General features: G+C 43.7%; 2 protein-coding genes across 22 annotated transcripts in view; one reads left to right on the top strand and one right to left on the bottom strand.

Annotated features, from left to right (window-relative positions):
* Positions 1-12,945, top strand: part of FELCATV1R9 (vomeronasal 1 receptor felCatV1R9) — a 109,970-nt gene extending 97,025 nt beyond the window's left edge. For 9 of the 21 annotated variants that reach the window (XR_006590101.1, XR_002738391.2, XR_006590104.1 and 6 more), the window contains 3 exons: positions 10,051-10,217; positions 10,713-10,796; positions 11,921-12,182. The gene's annotated coding sequence lies outside the window, so the exon portion shown is untranslated. Of the gene's footprint in view, positions 1-34; positions 164-10,050; positions 10,228-10,712; positions 10,808-11,920; positions 12,183-12,805 lie in introns of those variants that run through there. The other 12 variants (XR_006590110.1, XR_006590106.1, XR_006590105.1 and 9 more) reach the window with 10 other exon arrangements.
* On the bottom strand, positions 163-10,057 carry LOC101090977 (zinc finger protein 677-like). The gene is made up of 2 exons (XM_019818524.3): positions 9,695-10,057; positions 163-3,557 (listed from the first exon to the last, which is right to left on the bottom strand). The coding sequence occupies exons 1-2, from the start codon at positions 9,972-9,974 to the stop codon at positions 1,501-1,503; spliced, it is 2,337 nt and encodes a 778-aa protein (XP_019674083.3). The 5' UTR covers positions 9,975-10,057; the 3' UTR covers positions 163-1,500.
* Positions 12,946-27,867: the final 14,922 nt, after the last annotated feature.

Here is a 27,867-nt window from a genome sequence, read left to right as displayed (position 1 = left end):
ATTCATAAAGTTTTATGTTATTTGATTCCATCAGGGAAGAAAATTGTTGCAGATGCTTTTCAGCCTTGACAGCCTGAAGATGTATTGTTAATGTTTGTGTTGAAGTACTATAATGAGACAGGATAGACTTGATCTGATAGGGGGAAGAAAATAATTCATTTAGAGCTTTGAAGAAATGATTACATTTTATTAACGAAAACATAACTATGATATATTCTGAGTAAAACAGCATCAGTGCAGTGGTTAAACACAAATCCAGTACCTCTACACTGTATTCTGGTTGTTTTGATTAAGTTCTCCTCTCTGATAATTGCTTTTAGTTCCCCAAAATAAGGCTAAATTTTCACTTATCTTTGATATACAGCCACTATTTTCATTACAGGGAGAGGATGACTATCATTTCTTCTCCATTATTTCTAGCACATAAGCAGTCCCTGCTAACCTATCATGAAAATCTCAGTCTCTCAATCTTAAAGCCTGCTTTTTCATGCTATCTGGCACAACAGTGGTTTCTGATAATCCAGTGGCCCTCTGTTGTACTGACAAATCTGTAGAAGGGATCCTGAACATACTATTTACATCATTGTTTGACATATATTCTCTGCCCAACCCATTTTCTCATTCAATACCACACAACATTGTATGTTAAAATTCAGTGTTCCTTCAGGATACGTGGATAAGAATGATTCTCATTTAATAAAGTGGGCCCTTTTATCATATTGATCTGCTCCCAGAAACCATCATGGTAACACACAAAAAAAACATGTAATGAAAGTAGAACACCAAACTTCAGGTTGAAAGACATCAATAGTAATGTAGGCTTTTTAAGAAACCTCAAATTAAAAACAAAAAAAGTAGGTTTAAAAGAAATGGTACAGGGGCACCTGGGTGGCTCAGTGGGTTAAGCATTGACTCATGGTTTCAGCTCAGGTCCTGATCTTATGGTTTATGAATTTGAAACCCACACTGGGCTGTGTGCTGACAGCACAGAGACTGCTTGGGATTCTCTCTCCCTCTCTCTCTCAAAATAATAAAAAAAGATGGCACTTAAAAAAATTTTTTTTAATAAATGGTACATCACTACTAAAGATCACCTTGTTCCACTGACACTCATCTCATGAGTCTTAAATGATTTGACTTTTAATTACTGTGAATAATTTAACATCTGAGGTTGATTAATCTTGGACTAGACTTAATTCTCCCTAGTATAAATCCTCTGATATATAGTGTATTGTGGAAAATGGTTAAATGATTTTCATTCATTATGTTTCTTTTTTACTCACATTTTAAAAAAGTTTATTTATTTTGAGAGAGAGTGGAGAAGGGGCAGACAGAAGGAGAGAGACAGAGAGAGAGAGAGAGAATCCCAAATAGGTTCTGCACCACCAGCGTGGAGCCCAATGCAGGGCTCAAACTCATGAACGACAAGATCATGACCTGAGCTGAAGTCAGTCACTTAACTGGCTGAGCCACCCAAGCACCCCACCATTCATTACATTTCTAAGGTTCCTCTTCAGTATGAATTCTTTGGTGAATCCTGAGGTCAGACCATTGTCTAAAGGCCTTGCCACATTCAATACATTTGTATGGTTTCTCTCCAGTATGCATTCTCTCATGACCCCAGAGATGCGAACGTTTGATAAAAGCCTTCCCACACACAATACATTTGTGTGGTTTCTCTCCAGGATGTATATTCTGATGTCTTATGAGGCTTGAATACTGCTTAAAGGCTTTGTCACATTCATTACATTTGTAAGGTTTCTCTCCAGTATGAATTCTCTGATGAATTGTAAGGTTTGAATTTTGACTAAAAGCCTTGCCACACACATTACATTTATATGGTTTCTCTCCAGTATGGATTCTTTGATGTCGAGTAAGGCGTGAACACCAGTTAAAGGATTTGCCACACTCATTACATTTATAAGGTTTCTCTCTTCCATGAATTCTCTGATGATCCCCCAGGCTTGAGCTTTGAATAAAAGCATTACCATGTATACCTGATTCATCATGTTTCTTTTCAGTATGTATTTTCTGATGTCTAGTAAGGTGTACAAGCTGTGTATATGCTTTATCACATTCATTACATTTATAAGGTTTCTCACCAGTATGGTTTTTTTTATGTTTAGTTAGGCTTGAACGCACAGTAAAGGCTTTGCCACAGTCATTACATTTGTGAGGTTTCTCACCAGTATGAATTCTCTGATGATCCACAAGACTTGAACTTTGGATAAAAGCCTTACCACATTCATTACATTTGTATGGTTTTTCTCCAGAATGAATTTTCTGATGTTTCACAAGACTTGAAATGTGGATAAAAGCCTTGGCACACACAGTACATTTGTGTGGCTTCTCTCCAGGATGTACATTCTGATGCTTAGTGAGGTGTGAGCATTGCTTAAAAGCCTTGCCACACTCATTACATTTATAAGGTTTCTCGCCGGTATGGATTCTTCGATGAATCCTGAGGGTAGACCACTGCCTAAAAACCTTGCCACATTCAATACATTTGTATGGTTTCTCTCCAGTATGAATTCTCTTGTGATCCCAAAGATATGAACGTTTGGTAAAACCCTTACCACATTCATTACATTTGTAAGGTTTCTCTCCTGTATGAATTCTCTCATGACGCCAGAGGTCTGAACACTTGATAAAAGCCTTACCACATTCGTGACATTTGTGTGGTTTTTCTCCAGTATGAATTCTCCAATGGTTTGTAAGGTGGGAATTTTGATTAAAGACCTTGTCACATATATTACATTTATATGGTTTCTCTCCCGTATGGATTCTCTGATGTCTTGTGAGGTTTGAGAACTGCTTAAAGGCTTTACCACACTCATTACATTTGTATGGTCTCTGCTCAGAATGAATTCTCTGATGACTAGTAAGGACTGAATGATGGCTAAAAGTCTTTCCACATTCGTTACATTTGTATGGTTTTTCTCTAACTTTTGTTTTCTGGTGCTGTGTAAGCAATGAAGGACACATAAAAACCTTTCCATATTTATTACAAATGTTGGTTTTGACACTAGGAGGCAATCTCTGAAGCGGCAAAATGGAACAAGTTTTGACAGACTTCTCAACTTGATTACATCCACTAATTTTCTCCTCAGTTTGAAATAATTCAGCCAGATGTGACTGGGAGCTTAATGCAATTCTATTTTCAAAACATTTTGTATACTTGTTTCCTGGATAGATTATATTGGTTTTTATTTTTAACAAATTCTTTATTAATGATTTCCCTTGTTTAAAATATTGATATGTACTTTTTCTTAAAGAAACACTGTGCTTTAAAGGTAAATTAATCCAGGATTTGCTGTCTTGTTTATCTCTTCGACCACTGAGATTTAGGTTATCTGTCACAAGCATTCCTTTTGAATTTCTTTCTTCATATTCGCACTTGCTCTCAAATTCATATGCATTTCCCCAGACTTCCCTGAAGTCAAAATCCTCAAGGCCATGGCTTTCAGGTCTTCCCAAGAGCACTGACTGGTATAATTCTCCATTATTAATGTCTTTCTTTGGTAATAATTCCTTGATCACGAATGTAGCAGAGCTATCTGAAAGATATATAAAAAAAAGTCTTCATATTAACTAGAGTTGCAAGATGGATGTTAGACTAAAAGTAAAACTTACATTGAAGAAATAAAAACTTCTCAACCAAAGTCTGTAAATGTTTAAGAAGGCAAAGTGAATAGAATCTTTTAATAAAAGATAACATGTATTTCGAATTATATTAAGAGAAACCTACTTTGAAACACCCTATGACCAAATCATTCACATTATGTAAACTTACGTAAGTTCTGAAAGAAAGTGAATTCTTTGCCCACCACATCAAAATACACACCAAATGCCAGTAGACAAATAGGTGTGTCGTACTGAAAACATATTATAGAAATGCATATTTACAGTATAATTACTATATGCAAATAAATGATGAGGCACAGTTCTACATGAAGTAATGACAATCCATAAAAATATGAATTAGGGACGCCTAGCTGGCTCAGTCGGTAGAGCATGTGACCCATGATCTCGGGGTCATGAGTTTGAGCCCGATGTTGGGTATAGAGATTGCTTAAAAATAAAGTCCTCCAGGGGCGCCTGGGTGGCGCAGTCGGTTAAGCGTCCGACTTCAGCCAGGTCACGATCTTGCGGTCCGTGAGTTCGAGCCCCGCATCGGGCTCTGGGTTGATGGCTCAGAGCCTGGAGCCTGTTTCCGATTCTGTGTCTCCCTCTCTCTCTGCCCCTCCCCCATTCATGCTCTGTCTCTCTCTGTCCCAAAAATAAATAAACGTTGAAAAAAAATTTAAAAAAAAAAAAAAGTCCTCCAAAAAAAAATGAATAAGATAAATACCTGGAAGTTACAAACTATAAAAGTAAAAATAAAAAGGTAATAAGTCAAGAATAATTTAATACAACATCATTGGAATAAGAAAATATTCTTAGTATCTACTCTAAAACTGTCTATGCTGTATGCAGAATAGGCATTTTAGAACATTTAACAATTGGTGAATTGCAGTCATATTCCATACTAGATACTGAAACTCCTAATCTGTAGATGACAATAAATGAAATTTTTAAATTAAACCAACATAAATCCAACAGGTAAATAATAAGTAACCACACTTACACACAATTATAGACTGGAATTCTAATGATTTCTCTCTTAATAACAAGGGAAAGGACTTATATTCCAGAAAGAGCACACAATATGAGAATTGGAAAACATGTTGAGAAAAGCTTCCACATATTCATAGCAGTCTAAGTTACACACATGCCCAGTGGCTTCTGAAATATCAGTTTTCAGATAAATAGTATTGTAAAGAACTGGGTAAAAGTAACAGCATGAAAATCGTGGAATATTCTAAGTCCATCTCTCTATAAAAACAGCAAGCAGGGGCGCCTGGGTGGTGCAGTCGGTTAAGCGTCCGACTTCAGCCAGGTCACGATCTCGCGGTCCGTGAGTTCGAGCCCCGCATCAGGCTCTGGGCTGATGGCTCAGAGCCTGGAGCCTGTTTCCAATTCTGTGTCTCCCTCTCTCTCTGCCCCTCCCCCGTTCATGCTCTGTCTCTCGCTGTCCCAAAAATAAATAAACATTGAAAAAAAAAAAACAGCAAGTAAGTTGGCAAAAACTGTCAGAATCAACTTCATCAAAATTCTGGAAACCACACAAAGATTTATAGCAATCACGTAGGTACTTAAGAAAAAGGCAGCTGATCTCAGTTGGAGAGATTTTAACATTTTAACTTCCCCTGGCCCAATCCCATTCTCTACAGCATAGAGGCAGCCCATGTTCCTGCTATAGGTCCCATGTACTGGGAGTGGCAGAACAGACTTGATTCTCTAAGAATTGTGGGTTTTACTTTGATATGCTTGGTGGCTCACTGAAAAACTGGCTCAAAAAGTTTTGCCTTTGCCGAATTCAAGAGGTGCTTTGCCAGGTGGGGTGGGAGTGGTGTCCATTTGACAAGCATATTTAAAGGCAAGTATACTAGCAGACGGCACGCTTGGGGCCAAGAGAAGACACTGTGAAGCCAGGGATGAAGGGCTGGGGAGTAAAATGCTTTGGGGAATAAGGGCTTTGAAAAACAGCTACACGTTCCTAGGAATCTAAGTCGTGCACATTCCCAGGGTGGGGCCAGTGCTCAGAAAACACGTGAGGTGACCCTGTGCCTCACCTCCTGCTAACCTTCAGGCTTGGCAGAAGCAGGAGGTAAAGGCTAAGACCCCACTGTAAACCGCCAAGCTGAGTTTTGGGTATTCCCAAACAAACGTACAAAGTCTATTTCCAAAGACTAGGAGTCTCTTGCTTTTTGGTTTTTTTGGTTCTAGGTGTTTGAGAAGTTATGCGTTTAATCACTAGCTCACCACTAAGCAAACCAGATGTGACAAACAATACAGACTTTACAAAACTGACTCAGAAAAATGACTAAACAGACAACAGCAACTGCAGTAAACAACAATAAGCAATGCTGAGGTGCGGGTATGGGTGGGGGAGAATGTGACTTCCAGAGTTGTCATAATACTCAAAATGTTTAACTTAAAAACATAATTATGAGGCAGGCAAACCAACAATAATGTATAGCCCATACATAGGAAAAGAAGCAATTTAACAAAGATTGTCCCTGAGGAAGCCCAGACTTCAGACTTTGCTAGACAAAGAATTTATGTCACTATTTTGAAAGAACTATGCTGAAAGAACTATGAAGAGACCATATGCAAATAACCAAAGGACCCAATGACAGCAATATTTCTCAAAACTGAGAATATCAAGAAAGAGGCAGAAATTAGAAAAAGGAACCAGAATCGACATTCTGGAGCTGAAAAGTACAGAAACTAAAATGGAAAAGCCCTAAGGGAGTTTAGCACCAAATTGAACAGGCGAATTGAACAAATTAAGTCCACTGAGATTACTCCATCTCAGCAGAAGAAAAAAGCATGAAGAAAAATGAATGGAACAAGAGACTCGCGGGGCACTTTCAAGTGTACCAACATAGATCATGGGAATCCCAGAAGGAGAGGACAGAATGAAATGGGCAGAAAAAATATTTGAAGTAATAAGGCAGAAAAATTCCCAAATTTGGTGAAGTACATAAACCTACAAACATATCCAAGGAGTTCAGCAAGGCCCGAGTGAGATAAACTGAAAGATGCCCACAGTGAAACACTTCATAATCAAGCTGTCAAAAGCCAAAGACACAGAACCCTGAAAGCAGCAAAGGGTAGTTCCTCTGGTAAAAGAGATCGTCAATAAAATTACCCAATGATTTCACACCAGAAACCGTATGGGCCAGAAGGCAACGGGATGACATTTTCACAGCGCTAAAGAGAAATAAAGGTCTATTAAGAATTCTGCACACTTCAAACTATCCTTCAAAAATAGAAGAAAACTTAAAACGTTGCCAGAAAAACAAAACAAAACTGGGGAGTCCCTTGCTGGAAGACCAGTCTAACAAAAAATTAGTAAAGGGAATGCTTGAGGCTAACATGAAGGAAGAAACAAAAACTGGAATCCACATCAAGAAATAAGAAACAGTAATAAAGACAGTAGACTGGTGAGTATAAGGTTAGTATTGTGTTTTCAGTTTGTCACTCTTTTTCCCTATTGATTAAAACAACAACATCAAACAGTATTTAAAATCTGTGATTTAAATGTGAACCACTGATGGTCACACAATATATATACAGAATTTGTGACAGCAGCAGAGGAGAGAAGGACAGGATTTATAGAAGCAAAGTTTTTAGGGGCGCCTGGGTGGCTCAGTCAGTTAAGCATCTGACCAGCTCAGGTCATGATCTTATAGTCTGTGAGTTTGAGCCCTGCATTGGGCTCTGTGGTGACAGTGCAGAGCCTGGAGCCTGCTTCAGATTCTGTGTCTCCCTCTCTCTCTGCCCCTCCCCTGCTCGCTCTCTGTCTCTCTCATAAATAAACACTAAAAAAAATAAAAAATAAAAGAAGAAAGTTTTTATATACAGGCATACCTTGGAGATACTGTGGGCTCAGAGAGCAATGCAAATCTAATTAATTTTTTGTTTTCCTAGTGTCTGGAGTATCAGAAAAAACAGACTTTAAGTAAAAATTGTTAACGAGACAAGGGACAATATATATTTTAAAAAGTATAACTCATTAAGGAATTACAGCAAATATGAACTTGTACACAAGAGAACCCCAAGATATATGAAACAAATATTTATAGAATTGAAGGGAGAAATAAAAATAGTGGTAGAAGAGTATTTGGAGACTTCCAGACCTCACTTTCAATGATGGAGAGTACAGCCAGACAGAAATTCAGGAAGGACACAGACAATTTTAGCCGAGTATAAACCAGCAAGCGCTGACAGACGTATATGGAGCACCCCGCCCATAAGAGCAAAATACATTCTTCCCCACTTGCACGTGGGACATTCTCCAGGACAGACCATATATCAGTCCGTGAAGTAAGTATCAACAAATTGAAAAAGAATGAAATCATACAAAGTATTTTCTTCAACCGCAGAAGAATGAAACTTGACATTAGTAACTGAAGGAAAACTGGAAAGGACGTAAATACATGAAGATCTTTAAACACTTAAAAAATCCCATGAGTCAAAGAAGGTATCACACAGCAAAGTAGAAAATACTTTGAGAGAAAAGTAACAAAAACACACAACATAGCGAAACTTACATAGTGTGGTGTGGACGTGCTTATACTGCTGCTGAGTCAAAGCAGTTTCGGGGCTGGATTGAGAGACCCACCCACCCCCGTGACACACACTCTAACATGGGGCAAAAGCAAAACTGAAGAAAGGGCCTGAAGAGGCAGAGAGCTCTGGGCCCACAGATGCTGATGTTTTCCAACACCAGGAGCAGGTCTCCTAAGCACACAGACTGAGGATGATCCTAGAGAAGTCCTGATGCCAGGATTGGGGAGGCTTCAGCTCTGACCCGTGTGTACTGGGAACAAGAATGGAATGAGAAAAGAAAGAAAGAGAATGAGAATGAGAAAAGAATGAGAAAGAGAAAGAGAACCCCTTAAAACCAGCCCCCTAGTGCCCTTCATGGTCAAGGAACAAAAGAGGTCACAGGGGGCATGGACGCCTGGCTGGCTCAGCAAGAGGGCTTGCAACTCTTGATCTTGAGTTTGTAAGATCGAGCCCCACGTTAGGTGGAGAGATTACTTAAAAATAAAATCTTAACATTTATTTATTTTTGAGAGCACGAGCTGGAGAGGGGCAGAGAGAGAGGGGGATACATAATCCGAAGCGGCTCTCGGCTCTGAGCTGTCCGCATGGAGCCCTACGTGGGGCTGGAGCCCACAAACCAGGAGATCGCCACCTAGGCCGAAGTCCGACACTTAACCAACTGAACCACTCAGGTGCCCCAAAAATTAAATCTTAAAAAAAAAAAAGAGGTCATGGGGCACTTAATAGAGTGCTACAGGTCATGACAAAGATTTTGCCTTGGTCTTTGCATGAGCCAGGGGCTAGGAGGATGCATTTCTACACGTCTGAAGAAGGGAGTGATGAGGGGAAGGGAAGCAAACTTTTCCTCTGAGAGCTCACAAGAAAGACACATTTGTTTTCCCACAGAACTCCCCCACTGGCGGAGAGTTCCCCAAACACCATTAATGGTGCGGCCTCCTCTCTGCCCTTCTGAGCTCTTGCCTATGTTCCCACCCGTTTGGTTTTTTCACTGTTTTCACCTTGCTCTCCAGTCTGGGGCTCTTTCCCTTGCTCCAAAATAAAGATATCATTCAAGACAGAAAGAGAGATTCCTGCTTATAAAAAGAAAGGAATGAAAAAAAAAAAAAAAGGAATGTGATGTGCTGTATCTTTTCCAGAATCCAATTCCAGCCCTTTGTTCAGCTGAGGAAAGAGGATGTTACAGATGTCTAGAAAAACATTCCACAGGCCTCTTCACTGTCTCCTGAATGCTTATGGAATATTTTTAAAACCTAGATATCCAGCTCTCTTCCAAGAACTACTGAGTCAGAAGTACACGGATCTAAGTGGATCCAGAATGAGACGTTTTTTAAAGTTTGCCATAAGGTTTTGTTCTTCCTCAACTTCTGGAGGCACCACTAATCTAGGGTGGGGTGGGCAGACCATCTGACGAAAGGGGGAGCGGAAGGGGATGCCGCCTCATAAAAGTTCTCATTTCAAAATGAACCCAGCCTCAATCTCCATCAAGCAGAGCAAGGGCTCCCAAGAGACTCACTGGGGCAGATCCCGACTTCTGGAGGGACGTTTTCCTTGCCCAGGGAGACCAGGTTCCTGTAGTTCTCCAGCATCACGTCCCTGTACAAGGCCCTCTGAGCGGGGTCCAGGCACACCCATTCCTCCTGAGAGAATTCTATGGCCACATCCCTGAAGGTCAGCCGTTCCTGAAATGAAAAACACATTTCACCACCGATCCTTGGGGGTGAGTTCTGTTCACACAAAATATGAGTGGGAGAGCAGTGTAAGGCCCGATTCAACCAAAGTGAATGTTCTGACATATCATTTTGGGCAAGAACAGGTAACTGTGAGCAATTCTTAGGTCCCTAATTTTGTTTCATTATATTTTTCTATCAGAGGATATCGAATCCACTACATCACTGTAGATTTCCCATTTTTGTGGACAATAAAAAGAACGATATAAATGAAAAATACCCAACTCGCGGTTGATTATATGGACGCCGTACACGTGACCTTCTCCTGAGTGACAGTTCTACACATCTAGTGGATCTAGAGCACAAGAGGTAACTTCAGGTGTGACAAACTATATGCAAAAATATAAATACATGTTTTCATTTAAAGTCAGACATTTAGCCATTATGGAATGTATGCATCAAATGGAGCTTATTCCACTAAAAACAACAAAAAAAGGATTCGGGTTGATGAACTTTACTAATGTACATTAATTGAACTAAATAGAACACAGGTTGGTCACAGCAGATCTTTGAAGAAATATTGGATGATTAAAAATAAAAAAAAAAAAAAACCAAAAACATAAAAGGGGTGGGGGGCGCCTGGGTGGCTCAGTTAGTTAAGCATCTGACTTCAGCTCAGATCACGGGTCATGATCTCTCGCTTCGTGAGTTCGAGCCCCGCATCTGGTTCTGTGCTGACAGCTCAGAGCGTAGAGCCTGCTTCAGAATCTAGGACTCCCCTCTCTCTGCCCCTCCCCATCTCATGCTCTGTCTCTCTCAAAATATAAATGTTAAAAAAATTTTTTTTTAAATCATACCAAACAGGACATCTGAAACGTTTTTATTGAGGAAGAACTTTCCACCAAGCATCACAATCCACAGTAAGCACTGGAAACATTTCCACCAAAGGTGAGGCTGAGGTAGGTGGGCCAGCCAGGCTCCTGCCATTCACCGCTGCTCTGGATGCCTAAGCTGGGCCCAGCTGGGGGGAAACACTCATTCCCATTAGAAGTTGCACTGAGGAACCTATTTGCAAGACATTTCCCAACCTATGTGAAGGACATAACAAAGACATGACCAAAAACTGACAAACCTAATTCTTTTTGTTTTTTAATTTTTTTAATGTTTTTTTTTACTTTTGAGAGAGAGAGAACACGAGCAGTGGAGGGGCAGAGAGAGAGGGAGACATGGAATCTGAAGTAGATTCCAGGCTCCGAGCTGTCAGCAAAGAGCCCAACGCGGGGCTCGAACTCATGAACCACAAGATCATGACCTGAGCCAAAGGCAGATGCTCAGCTGACTGAGCCACCCAGGCGCCCCCAAACCTAATTCTTACTGGAGGTGTGGTGACATAAAGACCTCAGTGATTTAGAAACTCAGAGCAATTCAAATGCAGAAGAAATGTGGGATTTAAAAAAACGAAACAGTGGCCATTGTGCTGAGGAAAAATAATTTTGAAAACAAAAATTAAATGGAGAGATTTGCCAAAAAACACATGAACCTATTAATGTGTGTGTTACATGAAACTTTACAATCAATGAAATAAATAACTACCAGATATATACAAAAAGCCAATTTAAGGAGATAATTTTAAGAAAAGAGTACTAAATGGAACATAATACCTTGAGATTATGCTAGCTCAGATCTGCCTAAGAAAGATCAGAAAGTAGAGGGCAAGAAGGAAAGATTTACATTTCACCTCAAAACACTGATAAAATAAAGACACAAGGCTGTGTGTAAAGAATTAAGCCATAAAATAGCCCTTAAAAATATATCAAAGGAGAACAGCAAAGTATGAAAATCCAGGTTTTATTCCCACAAAACTAATGAAAGTTACAAGTAGGTGGAAAATGGAAATACAACGGATTGTCAATTTCTCCCCAATTTTCAAACACAAAGAGATTACAGTACCAATTTTGCTTACATCAGGGGGGGAATCTCACGTGTTGTTGTGGGATGGGGTACTTCGTAGCTTTAGGAGACCATATCGGACAGAATCTATGCTAATGTGAAATGCACTGTCCTTAACCCAGTAATCACACGTTGAGTTGCCTGACCCAGAGAAATCCTGAGACATCTGCAGAGAGGCCGGCCTACTCCTACACAGCCATCGTGGCATTCTTTACATCAGCGAAAAATGGCAAAGGTCCCCGTGTGTCCCCATTAAGAAAATGATCCAATGAGGCTCTAAATGAGCAAGCTGTGTCTGATTGTGTTGATTAACATGAAAACAGTGTCTAGACGTGCTATGTAAATTTTTCTAATTTGCATAATAAAATGTTACGACAAACTTCATCGAGATTTCCTAAAATTTCATACCAGTGTTAAATGCATTTGTATCAGGTTTGAACTGACTCCTGCCACAGAACTGACAACATCAGTTCCCTGTTGAGACATGAAGGGTGGGGAAGTGACAGGGAAGAGCATCCCCTTCTGACTACATCTTCGTGCCTAAGTTGCTTCTTGGTCTGGAGCTTATTCAATCAACCAATCAATACATGTCACTCACTCATGATGTCTAAGGTCAATGAGATATAATACTTAAAAATAATGGTGGAACCAGATGGCTACAGCCCCTCTGATGGTGAAGATAAAGTTCTATGCTCCAGATCTGGGCTAAATTAACACCATTTTCATCTAAAACATCTGCCTCACAAGAGCTGTTGTAGGAGCGCCATGGTCTCTGTGGGACAGATGTGCTGAGAATGATTTTTTTAAAACCTTTACCATTGATTAGGTTGACTCCACACTGTAAAACCAACTATGGAATAAAACATCCACTATCATGGATGCTGATTTCTGAACTTGATTCTAAATTAGTAGTTTGGAACCAGAAACACCATGGTGCACTTGTTTAGCTCTGAATGCATTACAAGGTCAGGCAGAGCTGCTTTCTTCTTACCACTCTTCTTTTCCAGAATCTTCCAACTCTTCCTACACATGAATCCAGGACTTCCACACACGGCTTCTTTCATCCTGGTCGACAGAGAGCCTACAGTGTGTCCAGAGGCGGCCCCTAAACACCCCCTGCAGCCCAGCCACACTGACACCACCCGTCTCCACTCGCCTGCTGCGAAGCCCCTCAGGATGTGCCCAGTGCAGCCCCCTCACAGGCTCCGATCCCTGGGTCACTACGAGCTGGAATCTAAGTGCAGAGGAGAGGGACCGGGGAAGGCCTGGGGGAGTGTGGACAAACACTTCAGACTCAGACAAGGTTGGCAAGTCCAAGAAGGGCCTTGCAGGAATGAGAGACAGGAAATCGACCCAGGATACGACTTCACCTGACAGACGGCCATTCCCGACTCCTTTCCTTTGCTCTTCCTCCCTTTCCAGGATTCTTCCTCAGGCAGGATCAGGCTTGGGAATTCAATCCTAAGTGTCAAGAAAACGCAGCTTAATGCTTTTTTTTTTTTAATTTTTTTTTCAACGTTTATTTATTTTTGGGACAGAGAGAGACAGAGCATGAACGGGGGAGGGGCAGACAGAGAGGGAGACACAGAATCGGAAACAGGCTCCAGGCTCCGAGCCATCAGCCCAGAGCCTGACGCGGGGCTCGAACTCACGGACCGCGAGATCGTGACCTGGCTGAAGTCGGACGCTTAACCGACTGCGCCACCCAGGCGCCCCCAGCTTAATGCTTTGAGTCAGTCTGGGTCCTTCCCATCCTGCAGCCTCACACGGGAAGGCCTCTCCATGTGAAAACATGGGGGGTGCCCCGGGACAGTGGACTCCTCCAGAGGCCAGCAAGTGACCTTCCCACCTTCTTCTTCAGAACCGGCTCCCGCCCTGGTGAAGCCCCCCCCCCCCCCCCCCCCCCCCCGCACACAGCATCAGTGGGGACCTGGGCGGGACCTGACCCTCCCCTGCAGGTCACAGGCCCGCCCCGATCACACCCCATGCAGAGCAGGGGCCCCCTCACCTCTCCCTGGGTCAGAGGCTGATGTCAGCCTCAGACATGCAGCACCACAGCCTTGGTGCTCAGCGCTGGAGACACATCAGAAACCCCCCAGGCACTTTAACTAGGACTGAGATCAGGCCCTGTCTCCCCTTGGCCATTTGAAGGGAATCTTTGGGAGGCACACAAGAGCTGTATCTGCAGACAGCCTCAGATTTACAGCGTGAAGCTGGGTGGAGCACACTCAGGAGGCCCACCCAGCACATCCCCCTTCTGGCTCTGGATCCCCAGGGGCCTTGCTGTCATGAATATCCAGCCAGTGGAAGGGGAAGGAGCAGGAGAGAGATGCCAAGGAGGCACTGTGGACCAGAATTGGGGGTGGGGACGTGGCTGGAAATTTAAAGGGAGCGGGGGCGAGAAGGCGCCACTGAGAGGTGATATCAGAACAAAGACCAGAGGAAAGAAGAGATTTTACGACCTGCACGTGAGGGGTCAGAGACTTCGAGGCAGAAGGACACCCATGTGAAGACCCTAAGGTAGTGGTGTTCTGAGCTCCAGAAAGGACAGAGAAGCCTGTGCAGCTGGAGCAGGGTGAGTAGAGGAGACAAGGAGGTAAGATCAGAAAGTATTAAAGGAAGCAAATCAGAAGGGACTGCATTCTTCCAAATGTCCACCATACCTCATGTATTCACTTATCCATTTTGGGTAAACATCTGATTTTTATTTATTGTGTCCTAAGTTAAAACACTAACAAGTAATGTCTGTTTTGCAAACATGTCAAGATGCCCATCTAAGCCCAGGAAATACAGGGTCACCCTATATGCAGAGGCAGACTGCAAGGGACAGGTTTGGAGGAGTTGGGGGGGGGGGTCACTGCTGGACATATTAAGGTGAAGATACCAGGCTGTTGTCCCAGCAGAGACATCGAGGAGACAGCTGGGTAAAGGCCCCTGGTTTCAGGGGAGAAGTCTGGTGGAACAGTGAAAGGAGACATCAGTGTTGAAAGTCATGAGATGGGCCGAGGAGGAAAGGCAGGAAGTGAGAAGGGTTTTCAAGGCCTAAGCCCAGGGGTGCTCCTGCAGTCAGAGACCAAGGAGTTAGGAGAAACAGGCACCGGGAACAGACTCATGAACATGGAGAAGAACGTTAAAACAGGTAAGTGGTAGTTTTACTTGTAAAAAACTAGTGTGATGTGGAAACCAAGAGAAGAGTGCTTCAGAAAGAGGAGCCTGGCGTGCTGTGGCTGGGACCAGCATGAAGATAAGGGGAAGCCAGTTCCTGGACTGAGAAGTGGGGAGGTCCCTGGTGACTCGGACATGGAGAGTCTCAGCAGCGCAGTGGATATGAAACAGAACTGGAACCAAGATGTGAGGCAGAGTATAAACAAGTGTTCAGTGTATTCTGCTCTAAAATGGAGCACACCCCAGGGCACTTACCACCACGGGGAATGCAGCTGATGGAAGGTTCTTTATTTTAGAGATGCGAGAAAAGGGGCACCTGGGTGGCTCAGTCGGTTCAGGTCATGACCTTACCGCTTGTGAGTTGGAGCCCCGCATCGGGCTCTGTGCTGACATCTCAGAGCCTGGAGCCTGCCTCGGATTCTGTGTCTCTGTCTCTCTCTGCCCCTCCCCCACTCTCTCTCTGTCTCTCATAAATAAACATTAAAAATTTTTGTAGATAAAAATAAAGATGGGAGAATGTGGTAAAAGCCTCTTTTTTGTGTATTTTTTTAAAAGATGGGACGATATCGCCATACGTATATGCTGAACCAAATAATTGCCTGGAGGTAAAAATTGATGAGCAGGGTCCAAAGGATCCTGAGGCTGTCGTACTGCTGGACCTCACAGCCGTTCTGCAGCTGTTCCCAGAGACCCACCTCCAGCAAGCCTGCCTCAGTGAAAGCACCCACCTCCTGGGCCCCAGTCCCCCACTGTTTGCCTTCTTGACTCAGACACTCCTGCGGGTTCCCATGCTGTTTGTGCTACACTCCCAGCGGACACCCCACACACAATATTACACGACAGAACCTGCTAATCAGCTACGCACTTTGCCCAAAGATCCTACGCCATGTTCCTAATACCAATCTTTTATTTTGTCAGGAAGACACCCACCAACCCAGGATTCGACACGTTCCCTCTTGGAGACCATACCCCAACGTCAGGCACCTCCATGACGCCATAATACAAGAGCAATGTCTGCAATGATCCACATACTCCCAACTAGACTCCAGGACCTTCTGGAACACCCCCAACTGTCATCCGCATCCCACAAAACACACGTGATGCCTTCAGGAATGCTTTGCCTGAAATAATGAGATTTTCCCCACCAAAACCACCACAGATTACCCCCCAAATGGTGACATTTTCCCGTTAAACCCTTATGGGTCCTAAGAGACCCCACAAGTCAACCACGGAAACACTAGCTGCACTTCCTGAATCCACCCCTGAGGATTCAGGCACAAACTGCCCCACAGCTGTCAGTCTGGCTGCTATTGCTGGACAGCTCACTCCCTCCTTGTAAACGGCCTCTTCACCACAGCACCTGGCTGACCAGCCAGTGTCCAAGGACCGGTCGATGCAGGAAAGAGAAGGCTTTTCCTTCCCTCACATTGGACCAACTCTGGAAGGTCACCCCACCTGCAGAGCTCCAGGCTGTCGCCACACAGTGGAGTCTGGATTTTTGTCCCGAGGACAACCAGAAGCCAATGAAAGGATTAAAAGCCAGGGAATTCCCTCCCTGCTCTGTTTGTCCCTCTGCTGTCTCTGTCACCGTTGCCCCTCTTTCTGTCCCAGCACCACCTCTATCTGCCACGGCCCCAATTCTTTTATTCCTTCCCCACTCTCATTCTGATGTGCCTGCTCCTTGCTGCCCCACTCCCATCACCGGTTAAGATCTCTCTCGTCCAGTGTGCTACCCTTCACCTCTCTGGAGATACCTTTTAATCTAGATTTCTCTACTTTCTTTTCTCCCTCTACTTTTCTGTGGTCCACTCCACTCTTACTCTCTCTCCACATCCACCTGCTCTTCCCTGTTTTACTCTCTTTCTTTCTTCCTTTCTCTCACACGTAGTTTTACTCATTCTCCCTCAGACTGTCTCTGCTTCGCCCCCAACCCTGACACTCACAACTATGGAAAAAAAAAAAAAAGTTCTCTGCCCGCGAAGAACACTTTCCAGGGCGGCTTCAATAGTGGAAACACACCATGGCAAGCACAGCCGGTGGATGCGAATCGTGCGGAAGAAGCTCCCAAGGCTGTGAGTACAAAGTGGAGTACTAACAGGGGAGGGGCCCGGCTCCGGAGGTCGCGTAGGTAGGTGGAGGGGGTGTCCGGAGAGGGGTGGTGCCTGCAGAACCCCAAGGCCAAGGAGACGTGGCTTCTGGGTCTGCACTAGCGCCTGGGGGAGACGAGAGAGGAGCAGCCTGGGGGCCAGAGAGGGAGGACGCGAAGGGGAAAGGGCCAGAGAGTGCGGAGTCCCGGGAGGATTTTCAGCAGGAAAAAGACGCGCGGCAGGAGCGGTCTACCTGGACCGAAGGCGGACGGCCGGGGGCGGGGACGCGCCTCAGAGACTTTAACTCGAAATAGTCGTCGACCCCCGAACCCGCAGTGGGGCTCCCAGGCCTGGAATATCTGACGGTCCTGCCGAGAATCATCGGGCGCAGCACAAGCGCCTGAAGGGGGTTTTATCGTACGTGGTGACCCCCGAACTGCGGGTGTTGCGGATCGGAGGCCGGGGACGGGCAGGTGTATCGCAAACACCAGTGCTGAATCAGAAAAGCTGACACTGACCCACCGGAGGGTGTCCTTAGCTCCGTTTCCGGGTCTGCGGGAAACTGCGCGTGCGCAGCGTGCGGCGGGGAGGTTGGGGGGGTGCCGCCCAGGGACGGGCCTTGGACAGTGGCCTGGACTGGACAGAAAGTGAGCGGCCGAAGGTGCGTGGCCGGAGTAGGCGTAGGGTCTGGGCCTCCGTCCTGCCCCTGGACGTTTCTCCGCACTTTCAGCCCTGAAGTACCTTGCTCCCTGCTTTTGAGTTTCTTTAAATCTCTTTGGTATCTCGTGGACCGAGCGACCTCCTGGCTATTTGAAGTTAATGTTTCAAACAACTTGAAGTAAAAGATTAGAGTTGTGAGAGCCACTTATATTAGAAGCCGAAATGTTTTCCTTTTTTAAGTTGGAAATGGTGTAAGTCAAAGCTCTTTTTGCTGGCGGGAGGTATTGGGGAATACAATTAAAAATAAAATCATCTCCCAACCCAGCAATCCTCTCCACAAAGGTAGTAGGAAAGAAAACCGTTTCATTAGTGAGTAAGCTTTAAACCAGAATGTGACATGCATCACAGGCAATCTGTTGAGAGATTGCAAAGATAAATCTTACCCTGTCATAGAAGACAAGCAAGCGGATACGACCGATTACATACATGTTCTCAAGAAAGATAGTAAGTTGTCCTCAAGAAGACATGACGACACCATTCGTCACACATAGCTCATCCTAACATCAGGTAAGCAGAGTGGCCATTTGTTTTAGCTAATTGGCTTCATCCAGAGAGAAAACAAACTTCTCATATTAATGACTGGAGGGAGTTTTGAAACTGGGAGCAAGGCACCTGCTGAGTTAGGCACCTTATCTTCCCGCAGGAATTGGGAGGGGATAAATGTATTATCTCCTTTGATATTTACATTTCAAAGAGTTGACTCCCAGATCCTTGAGCAAACATTCCTGAGTTACAATGTTGGCAAGAGTCTTATTTAGCTTTTAAAAGACATACGTACATTCCAAACAGGCAGAGAAAACTTACAAGTTTCCTAAGAGAAATGCTCTAGGAAAAAGGAGAAAGAGAAGTCTCTTTTCCTCCCCCCCTTTTTAAGAGAGAATTAAATCTGTTTTCTCTCTCTCATTTTTAGTTTATACTTTTCCTTACAGAAACAGCATGCATTCACTAATATATAAATATTAATCTATAAGTATATATTGATATATAAATATAAATCTATGAAATATATTTTTTAACAGCTGCAATGTGCTCACAAAAATGGTAGTGTGCACTATGTCTCAGGAACTGTGTTGGGAACCACACACAAATTATGTGAGTTAATTCCTGTAATACCCTGGGAGTTGGGTTTTATATATCCATCTTCCTCGGGAGGATTTAGGTGCTGGGCTTTGCCTTGCTGGGGGTAGAGATTCTGTGTCTCTTTTGTCTCCCTATGGCTGATCATTAAAATGGTCTTCATGTGACGGTAGCTCAATATACATGAAAGAAAAAAAGGCAAAGCAGTGGTGGGATTAGTGGTTCTGAGGGATTTTCTGATGGTGTGCTCATTTGTGTTCATGTATTTTGTTTTTAACATGTGGAACCATCAGTGGGCCCCCCAGGAGTTGGAGACATGGTGCTATGAGGAATTCCCTACACTTAGGTTATAACCAGAAAAGCAAATTTTCACTTATCAGATTTTAAGACCTTTGCTCCCCTTTCATGTGCATCTGAGCATCTTGAAAACCTGAGTGTCCTGGATGGGCAGCCAGAGGAGCTGCTCTGAGCTAAATTCTTCTCTAAGCAGTTCTCAAGACGTAGGACGTCGGGGTGGAAGTGGGCGGGAGGAGTGCAAGAAGTAAACTCCATATCTAAGAGGTTATTTGAGAGGGTACCTGGTCTGGCAGTTCTGTTAGGCCCTGGAGACCCCAGCTAGGCAGAAGAGATGGCCTTCCAAGGTGCAGATTCCGGAAGCAGCTGAACTCTGTGTGCCCGTTGTGCAAGGCCAGAAGTGTGCCATAGAAATCTAGGCATCTCGATTCCTAGAAGCCTAGAAATCTAGTTTGGGGAAGAGCAACTTTAGCTAAGACCTGTGAGCGCTCTATATGTCTATAAAGCAGGGGGTAGTCGTGGGCTGCCAGCGCCAGCCTCTGTGCGGTCCTGTGGATACATGGAGGGTGGGAAACACTGCGTTCAGGCCCTGAGGGGCTGCCGGCTTCGCTGTGTGTGCGTGTTGGAGGGTTTGGGCAGGAAGGAAGAGGCAGAAAGGGCGAGAGTAGGAGAGATCAAGTACCCCCAGGGACACCGCAGGATGGTGGGAGAACTCGTTGGTGCCACATACTCATGGCCAGTCAGGGGTGAGCACTGTAGCTCCTTCCTGTGGGCTTGGGGTCAGACTGATTTCTGGCTGAGTGATCAGAGCCCCAAATAGGTAGAGGGACCAACTTGTTGCTGCATGTTTGGATCCTGAGTAAGGAATACACAAGACAGTCTTTTGAGCAGAGGCGCTCCGCTTGGGCGAGCACCTTACAGCAGTGCAAGCTCCCGGGGCAAGGACTCCGGGAGGCGGAGCCACACCTAGGTCCCCTTCCAATCGAATTGCAGGTGTAGGCATAATATGTCCCGTGGCTTCTCGGCCGCCCAACTTGGTGCCCAAGGTTCCTAAATTCTCTGGAGAAGCCTGAGTCCCAAAGACGTGATCAGGTGAGGTCCTGCCTTCTCCCAGTAACCCTGAGTTTTAAATACTGCTTGTACTGTCTAATCATGACTATAAAATTCATGATGTGTCTGCAGATTTGTTTCTATGATTAATGAAAAAATAGCAAAATATTTTTCTTAATATAGCCTCCAGGTTCTTGTTCAGTTTAACAGTCACAGAGACCTCTGACTTTGGTGGTTTAGAGCAACATCTTCCAACAGTTAATAATGTCTCAGGTAGGGACACCTGGGTGGCTCAGCTGGTTAAGCATCGGACTCTTGGTTTCAGCTCAGGTCTTGATCTCATGATTTTGTGAGTTCGAGTCCCACGTGTGCTGACAGCAGGGAGCCTGCTTGGGATTCTCCCTCTCCTCTCCTCTCTCTCTCTCTCTCTCTCTCTCTCTCTCTGTCTCTCTCTGTCTCTCTCTCTCTCTCTCTCTCCCTCCCTCCCTCCCTCTCTCTCCCTCTCTGTCTCTCTCTCTGCCCCTCCCCCACTCACACTGTCTCTCTCTCTCTCTCTCTCTCTCAAAATAAATAAATAAACTTAAAAAAAATAATGTCTCAGGTAGGACAGTATGTAATAGAAAATATATTGGTCTCTGCCTCTGTTTCCTGGCACAAAGCCCCTAAGACCCTTGTAATTTCCGAAGTTATAAGAGCAATAGGGGCGTATTTTGTTCTAATACTTGGTCTTTGACCCTGATTCCTGACACACAGGTCTAAAATCCCTTGGAATTTTTTCTGATACGAGTGTCTTTTGTTCTAAAGAGGCAGACCTTGGTGGGCTCCTGAATGGGAGCTGGTCACCAGAAAGACCTTGACCAATCCGTTCTTCCACCCGGCTATACCTGAGTTATATTCTTTTACAATAAACCAGTAATGCAGTAAGTAAACTGTTTACCTGAGTTCTGTGGACTGTTCTAGCAAATGTATCGAACCAGAGTAGGAAGTCTCATAATGAGATGGGGAAACTGAAGGGACCCCATTAAAAAAAGCTGTTTCCCCCCTCGTTGCTTCTTTTCCAGCTTCCATTTTTGCTAGGGCCTGCACCCCCACCCCACTCTACACATGCCTTGTAATGCAAATAGCATGTGTCCTCCCTGTGAGGGACAAAGAGACAATGATATCTTTGGACCTTTCCAGCACAATAGCTAACATCTAAGGAGTGATTGGGTGGGGTCGCCTCCAAGACCACTGACTCCAAACACCTTGATGCCAAGACCCCCTGGCTTCAGGGAATGAGTGACTTATGAAGGACACCTGGATCCTGTCCTTGCTCTGACCAGTTCCCTGATTCCTAAGAGGACATGTGCACAAGACCACAATTGCCAATAAAAACCACAGACCCTAAGCAAAGAGGAGACTCACACTCTTTTCCTTTCCGAGTCTCCTGGACACTCTGTATATATACATCTATATATATCTTCAGTAAATTCTGCTTTCACTCCCCGCTGGCTCACATTTGATTTCCATCCTGCATGAAGCCAAGAACCCTCTCAATTAGTCCTGTGGGGCCCCCACTCTGGGTCCTCAGACCCAGCTGCCTGCATCAATAAGAACCTCCAATTTATAGCCAGTTGGTCAGAAGCACAGGTGACAACCTGGACTTGTGATTGCCGTCTGAAGTGGGGGAGGGGACGGGCTTATAGGACTGAGTCCTTAACCTGTGGGATCTGACAGTGTCTCCAGGTAGACAGTGTCAAAATCAAGTTGAATTATAGGACACCCAGCTGCTGTCACAGAGAATTGCTGGTAGAGGAAAGACTATCACACATTTGGCAACCAGACATGTCAGAAGTATTGTGTGAATAAAAGAACAACATAGGGGGGCGCCTGGGTGGCTCAGTCGGTTGGGCGTCCGACTTCGGCTCATGTCATGATCTCGCGGTCCGTGAGTTCGAGCCCCGCGTCGGGCTCTGTGCTGATAGCTCGGAGCCTGGAGCCTGTTTCGGATTCTGTGTCTCCCTCTCTCTGACCCTCCCCCGTTCATGCTCTGTCTCTCTCTGTCTCAAAAATAAATAAACGTTAAAAAAATTAAAAAAAAAAAAAAGAACAACATAGGAATGTGTTTTTCCAACTCAGGGACACAACAGAGCATAATGAAGATACGGAGTTTTCCAGGGCCATTCAAAGGGCACATATGCCAAAGTTCTTGGGCAAATTTGTTATTATTAGCATTAAAGTTTATAATGTTCCACTGTTCAAATATAACATGTATTTATTTTTTTTAATTTTGCTTGGTGTCATAATATCTGGTGACCGTGTTGGGCTTTACTCTGACCCCGTAAGTCTGGAAAAATAGCACTGCTCACTGCAAAGAACCACCTTTCCACTTATGACCTCAGTGAGATGAAACAGGACTTCAGCCACCTCCATTTGGACCTCAAATGTCTGTACTTTTTCTAAGTATTGATTAAGTGCTTTCCAGTTTACCTTAACTCAGGCAAAAAAAGACCCTGCTGGATCCAAAATTACCCTCAAGCAATAATGACTGTCCTGAGCCAGCAAGACCCCACATAATTGACCCCAGGACAATGGTCAACCCGACCTTTGCTGCCCAGCTGCACGTCCCCACAGATCTTTGTCCCACGTTTCCTTATATAAACCTACAAGTATTTTCAGCACTTTGGAGACAGGTTTTCAGCCGTTAGTCCCTGGTCTTCTGGGTGTTGACCTCCCTGAAATAAATTCCTTTCTTGTTCCACCACCGCTTGTGTCTCTGCCTTTGGATTTTGTCAGTGGAAAGTGGCCAAACCTGGTGTGTTTGGGGACCCCTGAGCCAGGTGCTCTTGCACCCCCGTGCCCCATTTATCTAGAAGCAAGACAGATACAGACCCTCCAAATCCCGATCCTTTCTCCCATCAATGATTACTGAATTGTTTGTACCCACTGATCAATAGGAACTGAAGGAAACCAGCATCTCTCAGTCCAAAATATGCCACTTTGGCATACTGAGTATTTTGAATTAAGAACACTTGAACAGCTAATATAAGAAACACTCTGACCTTTCATTGTTTTCCTGAGAGTAGATCACCCTCCCATGTGAACGTCACCCTCCCTGTACCAGGAGGAAGACATTCCTATTACCAGAGATAGAGAATTGGGGTCCAAGATATCTATACGGACAAATCTTGTTAAACTGATCCTTATCTTCCTAGTTACTTCTTTACCAACTAGCCCAAATCTCTGTGTCTTGCCAATTCTTTACAAATTTACTGAATTTTGTCTAAAAGGTATAAAATCTTCCCACTCTACTTTTTTGGGTCTTCATTCTCTTGTGCAGGCTCCAGGGTACATGTATAAATTCAACAAAATGTGTATGCTTTTCTCCTGTGAATTTGTCTTAGGTCAGTTTAATTCTTTTATTTTTTTTATTTAAAAAAAATTTTTTTTTCAACGTTTATTTATTTTTGGGACAGAGAGAGACAGAACATGAACGGGCAAGGGGCAGAGAGAGAGGGAGACACAGAATCGGAAACAGGCTCCAGGCTCTGAGCCATCAGCCCAGAGCCCGACGCGGGGCTCAAACTCATGGACCATGAGATCGTGACCTGGCTGAAGTCGGATGCTTAACCGACTGCGCCACCCAGGCGCCACAGGTCAGTTTAATTCTTAAGCCAAGCCGGAGACCCAAGAGGAAAGAGAATTTTCCCCTCCTACAGAACAATGCTTGTTAATATGACCTAACCAGACTTTACTTAAGCGTCTCTCCTTCCCTTGAGGTGCCTGGCTGGCTCAGTCAGAAGAGATGTGACTCTTGATCTTGGGGTCATAAGTTTGAGCCCCATATGGGGTGTAGAGATTACTTAAATAAATAAAACTTTAAGAGGGGTGCCTGGGTGGCTCAGTTGGTTGAGCATCCAGTTTTGGCTCAGGTCATGATCTCGCGGTTTGTGAGTTCGGGCCCCACGTTGGGCTCTGTGCTGACAGCAGAGCCTGTAGCCTGCTTCGGATTCTGTGTCTCCCTCTCTCTCTGCCCCTCCCCTGCTCATACTCTGTCTCTCTCTGTCTCTCAAAAATAAATAAATGTTTTTTAATAATTAAAAAATAAAATAAAACTTTAAGAAAAGCTTCTCTCCTTCCCCAAAACTCAGAATTTAGACCTCTCTTGAGCATTATAATTCATAATAACCCCACCATTACAACAGACCCTCCTAAGAGTAGGCAACTTCAAGGTAAAACATTCTCTGATCATTTATAGGTCTTGCCACATGCTCATCCATTCTCCTATACCTGTTTGTGTGTGTGTGTGTGTGTGTGTGTGTGTGTGTGTGTGTGTGTTTTTCCTAGACCTGTTTCCGTCTTGAAATAAAATCTCTTCTCTGTCTGGCTTTGGAGACATTCACAGATCATGTGGTTGGAACATTCTAATATAATAATTGTCTCAAGTAAAACCTGTCCTTACCTAAGTTTGATTTTTTTAAAATTTGGCAGTGGTAAATAGTTCAGTTGATTCATATTTTTTTAAAAAATGTTTTTAATGTTTATTTATTTTTGAAGGAGAGAGAAACAGAGTGTGAAGGGGGGGGGACAGAGAGAGGGAGACACAGAATCTGAAGCAGGCTCCAGGCTTTGAGCTGTCAGCACAGAGCCCGACACCAGGCTTGAACCCACAAACCGCAAGATCATGACCTGACCCGAAGTTAGATGCTCAACTGACTGAGCCACCCAGGCACCCCTTAGTTGATTCATCTATGTTAAGAAATATTTATTCTCTATTTTTGTGTTACCAGGTTTAATATATGTTAATCAGGTCAAATTAGTTCCTGTGTTTTTCACATTTTTGAATCTTTAATAAATGGCATCTGGTTTTATTTATTTATTTTTTGAGAGAGAGACAGAGAGAGAGAGAGCGTGCGCGTGTGCGCGTGCAAGTGGGGCAGAGGCAGAGGAAAAGAGAAAGAGAGAGAATCTTAAGCAGACTTGATGCTCAGCGCAGAGTCCTGACTCAGGGCTTGATCCCATGACTGTGAGACCATGACCTGAGCAGAAATCAAGAGTTGGATGCTTAACTGACTGAGCCACCCAGGTACCCCAAGTGGTATCTGTTTTTAAGTGACATCACAGGGAGACATGTCAAAACCTTCCTGTGGATGAGGAAATATCCTTTGTAACTTCTTGCGAATATACTTATTTTGCTCTCTTGACAATTTTACAAGCAATAAAACTCCTCATAAACAAATAGATTCATGACTCTCACCTATTATTAACTTCTCTACTGTTATGGGTTTAATGAAATGTTCCACTGTAAACTCATTTCTTTGCTTGGGATTATGGAAGTCCATACTGAAACTTCTTTCTTGTCAACACAGTATAAGCAAGGAAAAATAATTTCCATCTACTCTTCTGAGCTCTTGGCTGAGGCCCCTGTAATAAAAGATAGATTAACAGGGGAAAAAAGATGTTCAGTAACACGTATACTTCCTCTATACATGGGAAAGACACAGGGAAAAATGAGTAACTCCCCAAGTAGCCTCAGCCACCTGCTTAAATACGACCTTCAGCTAAAGACAAAAGAAATATGGGGCAACGCCAGCTATGAAGAGTTTATCCAAGAAAGCTGGGTAAACAAGGATTAAGTTTGTTATGCTTCTGATCACATTTTTGTGTAGGGCCATCCTTCTCTTCCTCTATAAAGGAGACACCCTTTACAAGTAGAGATTTCCTTTAAAAGTAATTCCCCTTATGAAAGGGTAACTTCCACTCTGTTCTGAGCTTCTCCTGTGTCTCCTGTTTCTCAAAATAAGCAGCTCAAAATAATCCTTACAGCAAAAGGGTGTATTTGGGGATGGCATATTCTAATGCCCTTCAATGACTAGTTAGCCATATCATATCACAGAATAATCTACCTTTTAAAGATCTCAAAATCTCTCCCAGGGGCTCAGTCGATGGAGCTGTATGACTCTTGGTCTCTGGTTTGTGAATTCAAGCCCCACGCTGGGTGTAAATATTACTTTAAAAAACTCAAATCTTGGGATGCCTGGGTGGCTCAGTCCGTTAAGCATCCAACTCTTGGTTTCGGCTCAGGTCATGATTTCGTGGTTCGTGAGATGGAGTCCCACATCAGGCTCTGCACTGATGGTCCAGGGGCTGCTTGGGATTCTTTCTCCCTCTCTCTCTGCCCCTTCCTCTCCCACTTGTGTTCTCTCTCTCAAAATAAATAAATAAACTTAAAGAAATTAAATCTTAAAAAAAATCCCTCCCAGATACCATATATATTTTTAATGTACTAATATATCATCATATCATCATGTATCCACTTTGGGGTCATGCCAGGATATTTTCATTTTACCTGAAAACATTTTAAATATGCTAATTTCCTATCTAAACATTATCATATTTCAATTGATTACCATTTCTGTGGTGAAATCTTCCACATCTAGGGATGTAAGAGAATCACTTATTTCATGATAGATGTTAATTCACAGATATTGCCATAAAAATTATTGAGGGCAAAAACAAGGCTATTAGAAATTTGAAAATCCAGTTTTGCTTTTTGTAGGATTTAAATAAAACCCTAAATAAATACCCTTAGATATATTGCAAAATTAATTATTTTTTTAGGTGAAAGTAAATTGAAATGCCTTTTAAGGACTACATAGTATACAGGCTTTGTTATCCACATCTGCCAGAACATTGAGAAATAGAAAACAAAGAAAACCACTGAAATATACTACAGTTTTTTAAAAGTAACCCTGCACCCAACATGGGGCTAAAACTCACCACCACAAAATCAAGAGTTGCATGCCCTACCAGCTGAACCAACCAGGTGACCCACTACCACGTTTAGATTAAAAAAAAAAAAAATGCTTTTTAACCACCTCCAGAGTGATAGTAAAGTGAATTTGAAATTACGTTGTATTTGGAAATTATTGACTTAACCATATTGTGATGTCAACAACGTTTATCTCGAATGCATTTGAGTATAATTATCTCAAGTGTGGAACAATATAGTAAGTATAAAAAGAGCGACGTAATTTAATCTTTGTTTTAAAGTTATTGCTTTTTTAAAAGTAATAAATTATCACATGCCTTAGCCCTCCAAGCCCTACACCTCCGGTCTTGTCCCTGGGTAAGTCTCTGGAACACAGCAAAGGGTTGAGTCTGACTCCGAGGCGAAAGGGGAGTATAAACGGAAATGATGGCCTGGGTGCACTTGTGAAATTGCACATTCCGCCCAGGCAGAATCTGCATTTCACATTCCAGTTTGCATCCATTTGCAGTTAAGTTGTTTAACTTAACTTTAATTGCAACAGTGTTCCAGGCTCCAGCCACCGCCCACATCCACCCCGCACCAAGGTCCCAGCTCCCAAGATCACTGAGTTGCTTCATCCTCTCTGGCGGGACTCGTGGCTTTTGACTTGAATCGTTTTCAGCTGTGAAGAGGAAAACATCTGACTTTCCAACATAAGTGGCGCCCACAAAACTCTAAGCTTTTACCTTAAAATTGTTTGAAACGTTAACTTGAAATAGAAAGTGCCGCTTCCCAGGATAAAGACCAGGCTGACTCTAGCACTCCCAAGCCCCGAAAACCCGGGAGGGAATCCCAGATCCCGCGCTGGAGTCGGCCCCGCCCACGCCTGCCCTCTCCGCGCGCCTCGTATCTATGGTTACCGCCAGTCCCTGAGACCCCGCCTCCC

Source organism: Felis catus, chromosome E2, assembly GCF_018350175.1.
Source record: "Felis catus isolate Fca126 chromosome E2, F.catus_Fca126_mat1.0, whole genome shotgun sequence".
In the NCBI taxonomy this organism is placed as follows: domain Eukaryota; kingdom Metazoa; phylum Chordata; class Mammalia; order Carnivora; family Felidae; genus Felis; species Felis catus.
The sequence above is the reverse complement of the archived record's forward strand: the minus strand, read 5'-3'. Positions and strand labels throughout refer to the sequence as shown.